At 53.5% G+C, this 14,637-nt stretch overlaps 4 protein-coding genes across 4 annotated transcripts; 1 reads left to right on the forward strand and 3 right to left on the reverse strand.

Annotated features, from left to right (window-relative positions):
• Positions 1 to 292: 292 nt before the first annotated feature.
• NCS57_00192500 (Non-specific serine/threonine protein kinase) lies at positions 293 to 4,142 on the reverse strand (the record flags this gene model as incomplete). Its single annotated transcript, XM_053051972.1, has 2 exons — positions 293 to 1,434; positions 1,481 to 4,142. 2 exons carry the CDS (start codon positions 4,140 to 4,142, stop codon positions 293 to 295), a joined length of 3,804 nt encoding a protein of 1,267 aa, XP_052917218.1.
• Positions 4,143 to 5,896: 1,754 nt separating this feature from the next.
• On the reverse strand, positions 5,897 to 6,608 carry NCS57_00192600 (uncharacterized protein; the record flags this gene model as incomplete). Its single annotated transcript, XM_053051973.1, has 2 exons — positions 5,897 to 6,367; positions 6,456 to 6,608. 2 exons carry the CDS (start codon positions 6,606 to 6,608, stop codon positions 5,897 to 5,899), a joined length of 624 nt encoding a protein of 207 aa, XP_052917219.1.
• Positions 6,609 to 7,092: 484 nt separating this feature from the next.
• Positions 7,093 to 9,331, reverse strand: NCS57_00192700 (FAD-binding PCMH-type domain-containing protein; the record flags this gene model as incomplete). Its single annotated transcript, XM_053051974.1, has 5 exons — positions 7,093 to 8,057; positions 8,110 to 8,290; positions 8,344 to 8,749; positions 8,801 to 9,155; positions 9,241 to 9,331. The coding sequence occupies 5 exons, from the start codon at positions 9,329 to 9,331 to the stop codon at positions 7,093 to 7,095; spliced, it is 1,998 nt and encodes a 665-aa protein (XP_052917220.1).
• Positions 9,332 to 11,894: 2,563 nt separating this feature from the next.
• Positions 11,895 to 13,334, forward strand: NCS57_00192800 (uncharacterized protein; the record flags this gene model as incomplete). Its single annotated transcript, XM_053051975.1, has 5 exons — positions 11,895 to 12,063; positions 12,156 to 12,181; positions 12,240 to 12,276; positions 12,330 to 12,783; positions 12,842 to 13,334. 5 exons carry the CDS (start codon positions 11,895 to 11,897, stop codon positions 13,332 to 13,334), a joined length of 1,179 nt encoding a protein of 392 aa, XP_052917221.1.
• Between the last annotated feature and the right edge of the window lie 1,303 nt (positions 13,335 to 14,637).

Genomic DNA, 14,637 nt, shown 5'->3' on the forward strand with positions numbered 1-14,637 from the left:
ATCTACAGTTTGTAATTGATGTCATTTGCATGAAGATATGGGTTAATCAAGATGTGACATCACCCGTGCCAGACTCGTCGGTGGTTGAAGACATAGTGCCATAGCTCATTAAACATATGAGAAGCATTACTTTTTCACTAAGCTGCCTGGAAGCCGCCTACACTAGGTTGAAACAACACGTCCAAACCAAGTACGATATCCAAATCCCAGCCAACCCATTTCCATCAAGGTACCACCATCTTTACCCAATGTTCCAAGGCCCATAGCCCACTATTCAACGCCCAGTCTTTCTTCATAGAGCCGCCGGCTCGTAGTATTCGCGGAACCGGTCCGAGTCATCCCACTGCACGTTGTATACTACGTTCCAGCAGACAAGCAGCAGCATGGGGAATCGGGTCGTCCAGAACGACAGATACCCATCGGGGAGCGGTCCCACGCTACGCTTGAGAGTGTCGGGCATGTCTTCGTAGTGATTCCTCTTATTTCGGAGGGCGCGGAGCAAGTCCAGAAGCCGTGAGCCCGTGTACTTGCGCTGCTTGCCAAGGGAGTCGACAAACTCTCGTGGCAGAAGCCGCAAAAAGTCATTCTTGGTCACACTGGATGCGTGACGTTCAAGCTCCATGAGGGCGGATGATGGTGGATCTCTCGGTTCCTTCTCGAAATGATCCGAAACATCGCACAGGAAAGCAAGCCTCTTCTTGGGGGACCAGAAGAAAGGGTGAGCCATGATGTCCTTGGCGGTTGGGCGCATCTTTGGGTCAGCTTGAAGCATTGACTCGATGAGATCTTTAGCCTCAAAAGCGAAGTCGCCCAGGGAGTCAAGGGGATTGAGATTGTAGTTGCCCTTGCGGATATTGACTTCCCGCATGTATCGGTCGCCACAGTCAAAAGGATGCGAACCGTTTGTCAAGACGTAGAAAAAGACCAGGCCAAGCGAGAAAATGTCAATAGCCCGCGTGGCCCGTCGGTTGTTGGGCATCATGCCGTCTCCCACTAGAACCGAGCCCGAACCACTCTGTGTACTCAGATCGTTCATGACGTTGCCTCGGGCATCATCATCGAGCAGGAGTTCAGGGGCACGCCAGCCAGAGGTTCCAGCTGCCCGGCCAGTGGTCGCACCAAAAGATGACTGGCCTCCTTCAAGCTTCTTGCAAAGTCCAAAGTCAGACACCAGCATCCTTGGCTTGCCATCCTTCGCCATGTTGACCAGGATGTTCTGTGGCTTGAGGTCACGGTGGACGATTCGAAGTTCATGCAGATGGCTGATACCATTGGTGATCTGATAGAGGATGTTGGGAAGGTCGCGTCCTCCAGCGATGGCAAGGTCTCGGAAGTAGTTGGGCTTCTCCACGACGTCGGCCAGCGAGGCAGCACAGCGTTCCAGTGCGATATAGAGGAATCCGTCCCGTGACTGTTGAGCGTAGTATCGGATGACTGGCTTTGTTAGCAGTCGCTCTGAAAGACGACGTATGCAACCTACCATTTGGATGGTCGTCACTCTCCCTAAGCAGTTTGGTCTCTTGAGAGGCAATGTCGAAGAACTGGATCAACATGCGTTTGACAGCCACCTCTCGACCGTCATACTTGCCAGCAAAGACCAAGGTTCCATTACTACCCGTGCCCAGCTGCTCATCCATGTCGACCTCGATGCTACCCAGACGAATGATGGAGCCTGTGACGGACTGCATGTCGTTGGCGACAGTCATGACATCAGGCTCAAGACTGGGACGATCACCCAGTTTCTTGGCATTCTTGACGGCATCCTCCACAGTCCCTGGGCCAGGGTCGTCGTCACGGGACTGTGATGCCTCAGCAGCACGACCACCCTTGCGGTGCTTGACCCCTCCGCGCCGCCCCCTATGGGCCTTCTTCTTTTTCTCGGGGGCTGGTCGATTCTGATTGCCGTCGGGTTGTTCGTTGTGAGTTTTGTTGGCGGCCGAGGCCTGAGCTTCGTCTCGGGGGCCATCCAACTTGGCGGATCCCTTGGTGGGAGACTCAACTTTGGGTTCAGCCTTGTGCTTGTGAGGCCTGGGCGTCGCCTCCCCGTCTGTTGAGTCCACGTCGGCGACAGGTGTTGATAGGAGATCTTTGTCCAGATCCGGAACCTTTCGATGCTCCGAGTTTGGTGTGGGGGTGACATTCGCCTTCTCTTTCACCTGCGTCTTGCCCTCGTCCTCTGGCTTCTTGAGCTGTTCGAGCACCTTCTCCCTAACAACAAGCCCCCTCCGATTGACAACACCCTCAGATTCGCTCTCACTACCTTGAGTTTCGTCACCATCATCCGAAATTGCGTCTTTTCCGAACTGTAGATTGTGTAAACCCTTGAGCCTAATCTGGCGATAGGCCCGGCGAAGGCTACTTTGCTTGTAGAACAGAGTAAACAAGAAGATGGGTATCAAGATGGGGTTGCTGACAAACTCGATGACGCTGTCGACGGCCTTTTGGGGAATAGACTTAACCTTCTTGAAAATGGTAGGCTCGTCTGGTGTTACATCTGCTTGGGGAACTCGGGGATCGTTGTCAGTCTCATCGTATGTGTCAGGCTCCTCGTATGCCGCGGGTGATCCAGCAGGAAGGCTGCGAAGGTGTTGCTTGCTGCCTTTGTTGCTGTTGAGGAAGTGCGTGCCCACCAAAGCCTTGGATAGTCGAGTTTGATTGATTGTGTCCCAAGCAGGGGCAATGTCCAACCAGTCAGGGCTAGAAATTTGAGCAATGGGGGCATTGACAATGAGAGGGTACGATCGGCCAGACATTGCGTACCAGCTTCCCGAGCGAGTCTGGTTTAGGAAGATGCTGTTGCTCCGAATTCGGGCATTGATTTCATCCTGCGCGGGCATGGGCGGCTGGGGAAGAACAATCAAGTCCGGATTGCTCTCGATGTTGGCATCCCAAGGCCGACAGACATCGAACACGCGAGCAACAGGTGCAGCAAAGGTTTCGCTGAACACAGGCTCGGGCTTTCCGGATCGCGCATAATTGAAGGCGTAGACCTTGCCGTCGTGCTGGCTGGTGATGTACTTGCTGTCAAGAGAGGACTGATGCTGCTGGTAAAGGTCGTTGTCATAGTTGTTTGGGCTCCATTCGGAATATTTGAGAGTGGCAATTGGACGGCCATCTCGTCGCTGGATGCCGACAGTGTATTCGGTCCTGCCCAGCGTGATGGTACCGGTGGAGCTGCACTCTTCGTCGTCGACGCCGTACAGAGTATTGGGCCGCAGGCAGCTCTCAGCCTCGTTGACATGAGAGCCTGTGGAACCAAACCACTTCAGTACCCTTCCACTGGCTGCATCGAGGGTGATCATGGTAGTTTTCTTGTCGCCAGTGTAGACCACGGGAGGGTTCTCGTCGGCGTACGGGGCTAGCTCTTCAACGAGCTTCTTCATGGTGAAACCTGTCCGGACAAGGCCTGCATTGGAGTCGGGAATCCACATGTAAATCCCACCATCACGGTTTGGTTCGACGGCCCAGACATAATGGTCAACGGGGTGGAAGCTTTCGTCGAGGATGGATTGATCGGCGCGGTGATGCGTTGTCTCGACCATGGGCTGGTCAACTTCGAGGTGCCAGCGTTCCTTTCCGGTTCGTCTGTCGCTGGCATACAAATCTCCATCGACGGTCGCCAGAAGAACAAAGTCCTCCGCTTCCCAGTCCTTCAGACTCCGCGCAGACTGCGGCGACGCCAGCCCAGAAGCAGGAACGCTTCGGGGCCGAAGATGTCGTGAAGGGTTTGGTGCTCTTACGGCCTCAGCCGGAGCCAAAGTTGCGAGGGCGCTCGCATCGTCAGGGATAATAATGTTTTGGTATTCATTCTTTCGGTTTTTGCGCTTCGAGGGGTTCTGCTGAGGCGAGCGATCCTTTAGGGTCGATGCTCGCTTGATGTTTTCGGCCGTCTCGTACGCGGCCTCGGCGGCGTCGATGGGCGTGGCAGCCCACTGATGAACTGCGGCATCGTCGGCTAGTTGTTGGCTGCTGCCACCAGGGCGCTGCAGCGGTTGTAGGGCTGGATCGGCGGCTGGCCGGTGCTGCTGCTGGGCATCGACAAGCTGGATCCAGGGAAGAAGGATGATGGCAAAGGCGATAAGGAGTTTCTGTTGCTGGGAGGGCCGACGTCCCTCGCCGGGAGGTCGTCGCAGCATTTTCATCGGGGTCGGCGGTGTTGGAGTTCACATGGAACCCACGGTCGCGTTTGGCGGATTTAGGGCGGTGGCCGTCGTGAAGCGGCAATGGCCATGCCAGGTGCGATGCAACAAGACGACGGGCCGAGATCTCGAGATTGCTCAGTTGCAATACAGATGCAGAATGAAGTCACACCACACTGTTGGAGCCAAGAGGGAAAACCGTTGCGGAGTCGGGATCGGAATCGGCGGTAAAAGAGGGGCGGTGAACCGAAGTCGACTCGGAGGCTCGCTCGTCTCGAAGGTCAAGATAAATATCGATGTCGATATAGATGGAAATAGAGAACCGTGGTTGAAGGAGAAGAAATGAAATGGCGTAGTTGAAGGGATCGGGGATGGTGGAGGAACTGGATGGGAGGTTGGGCAGGGAGGTTCGTAACGCTCCTTCCTTGCCCTGCGGCGATTGATTTGCTGACACCACTTGCTCGGGGGGTCAGGCACGTTGAGTGAGCGTGGAGCGGGCAGGGGCGACTGATGGATGGCAGAAGGGGAGCATTGTGGCTTGGGTGAGGTATGTGGACTGTGCGAATGTCAATGCATTACTGTGGGCGTCTGGAATCCATCGAGGGGTCGCGTTGAGACATGTGCAGTTAAAGGGAGCCCTAATCGTGCTCATTGTTGGATAACTTGAACAAGCCTCCTCTCCTGTGCGAAATATGCGGTTGGGTGCTTGAGACATGGACGCGTAGGGGGCATTTCCCTTGCATTTTGAATGACGGGACGACTGAGGTGAGAATATGGTGTTTCAGCACGCAATCGAGACCCAGTAGCGAGTGCATTTTCCTTCGCACAATCATGGTAAGCCCTATCTCTAGAGTGATGGGAAATACTAGAAAACTAAGCTTTTGTGATTATTGTAGTTACTATTCTTTTATTTGAGAGCTCTTTAGCTGTATAATCGATTGATAATGCTGACTTGGATGACCCGCACTGTATCTGTGCTGCAGAGGGTGAGTGGTCTCCCCTCAGGATCTGCTCACCCACAGTACGTACATCCCACAGCTGGGGTCACAAAATCGAATGGCCCAAATGGGCTTGGCATAATCCACCTTTGTGGCCCATGGAGCTGCGTATTGAATCTAAGCTATCGCCTTTTTTTGAGATCGAGATGCAATATGTAAGATGGTGGGTCTATTGTATAAATTGTAGACAATGGCGAGGGAAAGTTTTGCGTTGCTCTCGTACTCTCTTCCAGACTCCAGGCTCTGTATCAGGTTCAGGATGTCCTCTTTCTCGATTCGAGACTGCGTTTTTGTTTTTGTGAGCTCGCTTACGGCCGCACGTACCCCAGATCTCGTTGGTCCGTGCGTTCAAGTCCCTGGGACGGACGGAAGGGGTGCGGCCGAGCCCGGCGCTAAACCTCCGTCCATGTACTGTAGGGTAGATGGATGAGATCACAACTTCAGGCACGTCGAGCACAAGGAACCAGCTCTTTATCGCGTAAAGAGTCTTATTCCATGTCTTGCGTCGAATATCTAAGGCGGGCGTCTAAGTCAGCCCATTTGTGCACAATGGAGTGTTTTAATTTACGAGGTATGGAATTCCTCGTGTGAAGGTAGGGCACGAGTCTCCTGAGGGCGTGATCTGTGTCAACCCTGCGCCCAAGCCACGTACGATGCAATGTCCGAGGACGCGTAGAGTACCCAGGATCTAAGTGCGACCAACACGGTGACGTTGGCCAATATCGGGTGGCGACGGACAGGTGCAGCCCATCTATGACCTCAGTCCAAGGGGACAGGAATGTCGACTGGTATGGCTCTACGACCGCCCCAGCGATGCTTGATCTTTTTGATAGCATCATCGAATGCCCGCTTCAGCTGGCCATTGTTCTTAACTATTTTATCTCGACAGCTGGGGGCATAGTCTGCCAGTCGTCGGATGAACCCGGTCAAGGCCGGTTTAAGTCGTGTGAAGTAGTCTTCAAAGTAGCCATCGAACCCTCCGCTCTCTATGCTCCTTGGCTCATTGATCAGGGTGACAACGAGGAGGAATTGGAGGTGCTCAAACTGCCGTATAACGCAAGTCCAATGGCTATACTCGCAGGATGTGATGCCTCCCTTCAAGTACACGGTGAACCGCTGAGCAAATCTCCTTTTGGCCTTTATCGTCGAATGGCGTCTTGAGTTTGGCTTCAATTCATCATTTATCTTCCCAACCCCCTCGATCGTAGCCCGACAGCTAAGGTATGTGTCCTGGGTAGAATATTAGCTTGGGCGTTGGCATCAACCTCAGATGAGGCACCTGCCCTAAGAATAAAGTGCTTTCTGTTGAAATCGGTACCAATTTCTTGGCGTGCGAGCGCGTATCAGCGGACAGCTTGTCGAGGTCCTTCATAGAGTTCAAAACGTCCTCGGGAGTAGCCGCATCATTCGACGCAGCAAGGACTTGAGTTGTCGCGATGGCTGAGGCCAATGTAGCCAACACAGAATGCATGATCATTATTGGAAGGAGCCTGAAGCTGAGAGACGGATATGGACCAATCTTGACAAGTGCTTCTATCATTGACGTGTGCCAGTGACCGCCTTTTATGCCCCAAAGTTCATTGTGCCGGCCTGAAATGCATCGGTCCGATGATAGAGAATGTGTCTTGCGGTCTCACTATAGGAATGGCTGAGACGGGGAGCGGGTTGGACGGGTTGGTCTGATCAGAGTGCCTCTAAAGAAGCGCCCTTTGAACGGAGTGACGCTTAAACTAGCTAGACACACACGCCAGAGACATCCAAGCTGGGCATGGCATTAATGTCATGGATACTGCTGGAAGTGTGTGTTGAAGAGAGCCAACTGAAGGGTACGTGTTCTTCAACCACGAGAAAAGCAAAATATGGTCACGTCATGATGTACGACAAGTATATAATATGTACAGTATCTATGGCATGGTATATTTACATCTGAAGAATGCAATCATCCAGTAAGAGCTCTACTTGCGGCAGAGACGGCCAGTCTGGAGAGTCAACCAGCTGCTCAGCGTCTCGAGGAGATCACCGTACAGCAGACCATCCAGAAGACCAGGGGCCTTGACAATCTCCCAGTCTTCGCTACCAACAGCAGTGGGAGCGTAAAAGACACCCCAAGGGTCCAGTTTCTTCTTGAGAGCGTACAGCCTCTTGTAGTTTTCGCTACCGTAGAAAGCTTGGCCAAAGTCAGGCTCCATCACGTCGCCCTCGTTACCGTAGCCGCCGGATCCAGGAGTCACCTCGCGGAGGCGCTCCATCCAGTCGTTGGTGATCTTCTTGTTGGTGGCGAGGATTTCGGCCGGGCTGCTATCAGGCGACCAGCCGGCGCCGACAATGGCGAACATGGACGCGTCTCGCCATGCAGGGTTGAGGGCGCTCGAGGCGACGTTCTTGGGAGCTGCGCCGTTGATGTTGTACTGGATGAGCACGGAACCGTCCTCGACAATGGACTGGACCGTGTCCATGGTCTTGTTTAGAAGCTCGACATCCTCAAAGTTCTTGCGGGGGATGAGACGAGAGGCAGTTCGGACGGTGGAAGCACCGACAGACTCAGTAGGGAAGTGGTTCTTCCATGTGTCGTAAAAGTTGTCGTGGGTAAACCACTCGGGCTCAATCTCGAAGCCAATCTCCTTCCACTCCTTGAAAAGGGGGCTCACCATGGCCTTGAATTCGGGCAGCTCCATGCCGGGGACGAGCCAGGGCCTCATACTCCACAGGTACTTTCCGGGGCCAGCAGAGAAGAGGGTTGAGTAGCCGTAGGTGTGGTTGTCGTTGTACTCGGGGAACTTGGCCCAGTAGATGCGCATGGCCTCCCAGAAGAGATCCTTGCTAATGCCAGCCTCTTCGCTGGAGAGGCTCCAAGTGACACCGGAGAAGGTCATCTTGGGCCAGACGCGGACAGTCAGAGAAGTGACGACGCCAAATGTGGCTAGAAATGTTAGCACTTATTAATGTTTTGTTTATGGAAGGGGTCTACTTACCACCACCACCGCCACGGACGGCCCAGAAGATCTCGGCGTTCTGCTTCTCGTTCGCGGTGATGAAGCGACCGTCAGGGGTGACAATATCAACGCTGAGGACCTGGTCGGATCCCAGACCGGCGATAGGGGACATGGGAGAGTGACCACCCATGGCAGTGAAGCCGCCAGCAACACCGACAGTCTGCCGTGTCTCATCAGCCACACGTTCAGCAAAGAAAGGAGTGGTGTACTCACCCTGCACTCGCCACCGACAGCAGTGTACCCATACTTGTTGGCTGCCTCGTACAGTTCAAACACCTGGACACCGGCGCCGACCTTGAGGGCAGGGCCAGAGTAGGAGCCGGCGGACTTATAGTCCTTGAGAAGCTCAATATTCTTGAGGTGGTGAGTCCAGATGTTAAGGGATCCAGCACCGGTTGACTTGCCGAGGAAGTCGTGGCCAGTGTTGCGGATGACCAGGCGGAGGTTCAGGCTGCGGGCAAAGTTGACGGCGAGCTGGATCTGGGAGACGCTGGTGGCCTTGACAGAGTAGACAGGAAGGCCACCAAGTTGGCACTTGGCCCCCTCCTTTCCAGCATCCTGGGGGAGACAGGCGTTGCCCTCGTAGAGGGGGTACATGTTGGCGGTAGGATCCTCATCGCTGGGTATCATGGTAAGACACTCCTCAATAAAGAATGGCAGTTAAACTTACTGAGTATCCGAGTTGGTCCAGTTGTCCACGATGCGCGAGCACTCGTTGGCATCGTAATGCTCGCCAGGGAAACAGACAGCACCAAAGGGAACCGTCTTGATGAGAGCGCCGCCAGTCAGCAGGTCAAAGACCTTCCACACGAGCTTTCCAGGCCACAGGAGGTCACCGGGCATGGACTTGCACTTGGCCAGAGCCGAGAGGGCCCGCCTGTCGAGAGCCTCACTCTCGTCAGCAAACTGGAACAGCTCGATATGGTCCAGTTCCAGCTCAGTGAGGTTGGCCAGCACTGCGTCGGTCAACTGCAGTTCACCACCAACTGCCTCGGCAGCGGGAGCAACTGTTACATCATTTGCGGCTGTGACAGATACTCCGTTAGCAAAGAAAACTTCAAACAAGAGTAGTGGCGCAAACAAAGGGGCGTGGGGGTAGTCGTGACTTACAAACAACCTCGCCATCAACCTTGAGTGTCTGAGCACTTACAAGGCTGCCAAAGGAGGCGGCCAGAGCCAAGGTACGAGTGAAAGCAGCCATGGTAAGAGGGTTGTCGATCAACGAGTACGATGGAGTGAAGGAGACGACAGACTTTCGACTGCAGACAGCCGCAGTTTTATGTGGTAGTATCCTACGCCTCGAGGGCCCGAGTATCCGGATATCCCTCCCGTGTTGCAACGACCCAACGAGGCCGGCTGGAAAGCCGCAGGAAGAATCGAACCATCAAGGAACGGTGGACTACTACCTCGCCTCCCTCTGGCGGGACCTTGACCTGTTGGTTCTCCGTTCATGCCATTGTAAGTTGACGGGATCCATGCTTTGTCAGTCAATCTTGGTCCATGAGTGTCTGTAGCCGAGTAGTTCACCCTCCTAGATAGCCGGGGGAGATGGCTCTAAACTAGGCAGTGATCGACGAGTTTACTTGACGGGTCCCATCCGTGTCTGTTTAGCCATGTGGTCCGCGGAATATTAGAAGGGAGCTACTGTCAACCAGCAAGGCATCACAGCCAGTCCTTGCCATCAGATCATCAGGCACCTAGGAACCAACATGAAAACCGGGGGCAGGGCGGAAATGCCCCCTCGATCCAGCGAGGTAAGCCCTAGCAAAAGGGTTCGTTGGTCTTGGCTTGCCAAGATGTGTGTAGGAAGAGCCTTCGATCCTTGCTCGCAAGTGATCGGAGTGAAATCGATTAATTACCGACCCCATGCTCATGCATATAGCCTTCGAGAGGGGGGACGGTGTCGTTTCAAGTCTAGTTGCGTCCTTGGCTGTAAGCGGAATGTCTTCCGTTGACTGAACAGCTGAAAGTAGGTCTGGTAAACGGATGAGTGCAAAAAGAGTGTCGATCAATGTTGCGTGGAGTGGTGGACTGGTTGGTGTATGCGTCTAGGAAGTCGAGATACTGCCATGATACCACTACCCCGGAATGCCGTCGGAGTAGAGTTTAGGCCCCCAGCAGATCCCGAGCTCTAGTTCTCCCGCTTGACGATCCAATTACCCCCGGGAAACGGGACGAACCAAGGATAAATCGTTCCGAGGAGGGAACCTGGGGCTTATTCAAAATTACATATAAGAAAGCCTGATGAAGGGTTTGTCTGGATGTGACTCCGCAGCTGTGTTTAGCCAACAATCACTAGCATAGCAAAGACCACTCCGTGGTCAAAGACCTGGCGGAAGAGGTTGACCGGCAGTAGTAGTGTAACTCCATCAGGGACCCTGGAGCCGTCACTTTTTAGTGCAACATCATGTCAGCTGGATCAAGACTCCGCCTGGGTGGGAAATCTGCTCAGCAACCGAAAAAACCGACATGAGTTGCTCAGAGAATCTTCCAATAGGGGACAGCAATGCGGACCGCTGCAATATGAGATGCTGGATATGTCCTAGCAGATCCCCAAGTATGACAAGGAGGCGCCACGCCTGACAAGGGGATAGCAAACTGCTCACGGCGCTCGGGGATATTCTTGGTGCGGCATATATGCGATTCCGCATACCCCGGCCTCGCTTCATACATAGTAGATACCCGATGGCACTTGGGCGGAGTAAACTCCGATACCGCCTGATCTCATACCACCCCAGTCCATCCAACAAGGATCGTATTTCTCTAGGGGCTCCGCCGTTGACACACACATACTTGATGGTCAGCCGCAGACCAGGCACCGGGTGCTCGGTCTCTGTTGGTTGTTAGTGCCAGTTCCTGTTGGTAATAACTCACATGGCGCTCCCTCCCCGAGTGTTTGACAGCGGCCTTCTGGAAGGATGGCTGATGGTGTGCCACCGTGGCTACCACGCAACAGACGCGCGAATTATCCAGAAGATTTGGCACAGAGAAGATGCAAGACACATGAAACTGACTTGAAAATCTTTGCTCAACATAGAATGAACATGACGAGTTAAAAGAGCTCGAGAGAAGAGTCGAGCGGAAGAAAGCCACCGCAGTTCCGTCGTCCCGGCTCTCATTGCAGGACAACCAGGAGCAGGGAACCAAAAAGGAGGACCCAGATGGCATCAGGCATGTAGTGAAACATGGATACAGTCGATCCCTTCCTAACCAGCGTAACCGACCACAGGATCACAACTGTACGTCTTGGCCTCTGCGTCCAACTCGCGTGGGCATGAAGGATGTAGACTCTGCAGGGGAAGGATCAGGACCTCTTCGGCGTCCAGCTGGAAGAGGGAAGCGAGCAGCGAGATGGGGATGGGGGGCAACATTGCAGAATCTAATCTAGATGGACCGCAAATCAGGAACCTTGCTTCCCAGGTTTCCCTTCGCCTCTGGCGGCTCGTTTGGGTAGGTGATCCAGACTCTCGATGCACATGCGTAGCTGGGATCACGGCCCAGGGGCCTTGAGGGAAAAGGTTGCTTGCCCTACTGTAAGACTGCGTGCGAAAATAGAGTAGAGTTCGTTACAAAAGAAGGTGGCTTGCAGCAGCAGCATCCCATCCCCTTTGATCCTCCTGTTGGTGCTTGATGGTGTTTGTTGAGACTGGGGACGGACTCCTACTTTTGCCCACGACCCTCCCCCACGTCTCATCCTTTCTTTTTGTGTTTCCATTCTATCTCTTCGAGGTAGGTCCAGTGTAAGCAGAGACGTCCCTTTCTTGATGGCGATCCTCTTTGCTCGAAGACCCCCTCACGGGGATGTGACTCAACTCCCCACGACGCCTCGCCAGAGCGCGGTCGTGGTTCTCACATTTTTGTTCCCAGCGATTTCCCTGGTGATATTTTCCTTGAGAGCGTATGGAAGGCTCAAGACTCGTCAGTGGGGAATTGGTAAGTAAAAGAGATCTCTCCTGGGATGCGTTGAAGGCATCGCGGGAGTCCTCAGGGGGGAGAAGCAAACGAGAGACTGATCGGCGGTACAGATGACTACCTCTGTGGATTTGCAACGGTAAGCTCCTGAGAAAATCTTCACAGACATGGGGCAAGATCTCTGACATCACAATCAGTTATTGGCGTTGGTCATGATGGGCCCGACTTACATGTGTATGTCAAGCATTGCCGAATGTAACAGCACAACCCCGACTGACGATCACCAGATATCAAGCTCTCGTTTGTCGGCTTCCATAACTACGAGGTTCCGCAGCCTTACGATGCCGCGCCGGGTTTATGGTGGTTCTACGTGGCCCAGATGATCTACAATCCCATCCTGGCCTTTGTCAAGGCGTCCGTCCTGGTCTTTCTCCTGAGACTGGGGGGTCAGAAAAAGGCCGTGAGATGGAGTATCCACGGGTTGAACATCTTTAACGTCCTGCATGCCATTTCGGTCTTCTTTGTGGCACTTCTGCAGTGTCTGCCGATCGAGGCAAACTGGGATTTTGCGGTCAAAGCTAATGCTGTTTGCGTCGCAAGGGAGTTCCACGTAATCGCGAGTATTCTGACAATTTTGACCGACTTTCTTGTCCTGGGTATCCCTTTCTGGATCTTCCTGGGGCTGAAGATGCCCATGGGGACAAAGGTGGCGCTCATCGGCGTCTTCATGGTTGGTCTTGTGTAAGTTGCACTCAACTTGGTCTAGTAGTTTTGAAACTCTGACACTGACGGCTTCTAGCGTTATAATCGTTGCACTCATTCGACTTGTCGAGATCTGCAAGATCTACTACGCTTCGAAACCGACCGATGACTTCTTCTACTCCATCACGATCGTGTACTCGACCATCGAAGTCAACCTCGCAATCATCTCCGCGTCCGTCCCCGCCCTACGATATCTAGTCCGAAACTGGTTTCCCCAGCTCTTTGGGAGCTCAGCCAAGGGCAAATACGACACGAGCGGGCAAATGTACTACGGCCAAGCCTCGCGCACCGGAGCTCGCACGACGGATCACATCGGACTCAAGGACATACGAGGTTCGCGCCATCATACCGAGATTCGAAGCGAGTCCCCGACTGGATCTGAGGAGGAGATCATGACTTACAACGGAATCATTCGGACCATGGACGTTCATCAGTCTTATTCGCAGGCTGGTCCTACAACCATCAATTCACGAGACTCAGGCAGTTTCAACATGAAGCAGCCGGTGACAACACAGTCGAGCAGTTTATAAACCGTATACCTATCAAAAGCTAGAAATATATGCGAAATCAGTTCTAGCGGGTCTTGATTCACGGACTTCCATCCTTTTGAACTGTTTTCGTTGATGCTGAACTCTTTCATGTCGCCTTTCTCGGGAAAGATAGTCGTCGCAAAGCTTGTGAGCCTGGCTTGAAGAATATCCTTGGCAAAAGGCCTCAAATCTGGACCGGGGATCATTGGAAGTGGACTTGAGATCCTGGATGTGCAGTCTCGGGTAACCTCGAAGCGGTCTGGCACTGCTCTTCGGCGGCACGAGTTGCGACATCCGTGGCCTGGCGCCGCTTTTCCATGCCTGGGTCGCGTCTCTCATGGCATGGACCTCTTGGGTACGGGGGGTACATTTGCCCGCAACGGTGACAGAGAGTTCATAGTCCTAGTGCCGGCTGGTCTTCTTAATGTTGCGACGGGATGTGCGGTTTAACCTTTTTCTCGGCAGACTTGATGTTAGCTAGGTTTGGGCTAAGCATCTCTCCACCATGAGCTCGCTCAACTGGCTCCCGTGGGACCGTCCCCTGTTAAGAAAACTCCTCTTTGTCGTCATGGAGATGTTCCCAGGCTACCCACCCCTACTCACCCAGGCCGTTTCCCTGCCACTAAAGGGAGACGGTCTTCTTGGGATTCTTTGGCAACATACGGATCACTGGCCCTTCAACCCTAGCTTGCTGATGCTGGGCTTTCGGACCTAGTGAATAAGCTCCCCAGCGCGCTCGAGTGCCTCAGCCATGGTGATAGACCGGGTGACAGCCTCCTCAATGTGTGAATTGTCAACTTCAACTGACTCTGTCATCTGGCGATCATACTGTTCTCTCTCGTTGGGTAGGGGAGGAGCCGTTGAATATTGGACTTGGGTGAGCTGGGAGATGAAACTCACAAGACGTCGGTATTGGTGGACTCAGAACGTTGAATTCGTTATCGCCTCCTTCCTTGCGGATTTCAGGAGAAATCATCTTGTCGTCCAGCTCCGCACGAAAGTGTTTCCTTTAAGCCATCCTGTTTGGAAGAATGGTGGCATGTCTGCACAAGCTGACTGTTTACAGACGTATCATGGAACACCGCCCTTTCGTCTCAGGCTCGAGAATCACCTCCAAGGCTGAGCTGGTTCTGTCGCTGGGTGTAACTCTGCTTTTTTTTGCTGGGTTAATTAGTCTATTCTTCGGGTATGGAACAAAGTAATAATATTTCGACATCCTTAACCTAGCAATGACTGAGTTCCGGAAAAGGACACCGCCCTTATACAAACGCCCAGCCATGGGAGCGCCGAGGCACAAGATAAA

The sequence above is a fragment of the Fusarium keratoplasticum genome, chromosome 2 (assembly GCF_025433545.1).
Source record: "Fusarium keratoplasticum isolate Fu6.1 chromosome 2, whole genome shotgun sequence".
Taxonomy (NCBI): Eukaryota; Fungi; Ascomycota; class Sordariomycetes; order Hypocreales; family Nectriaceae; genus Fusarium; species Fusarium keratoplasticum.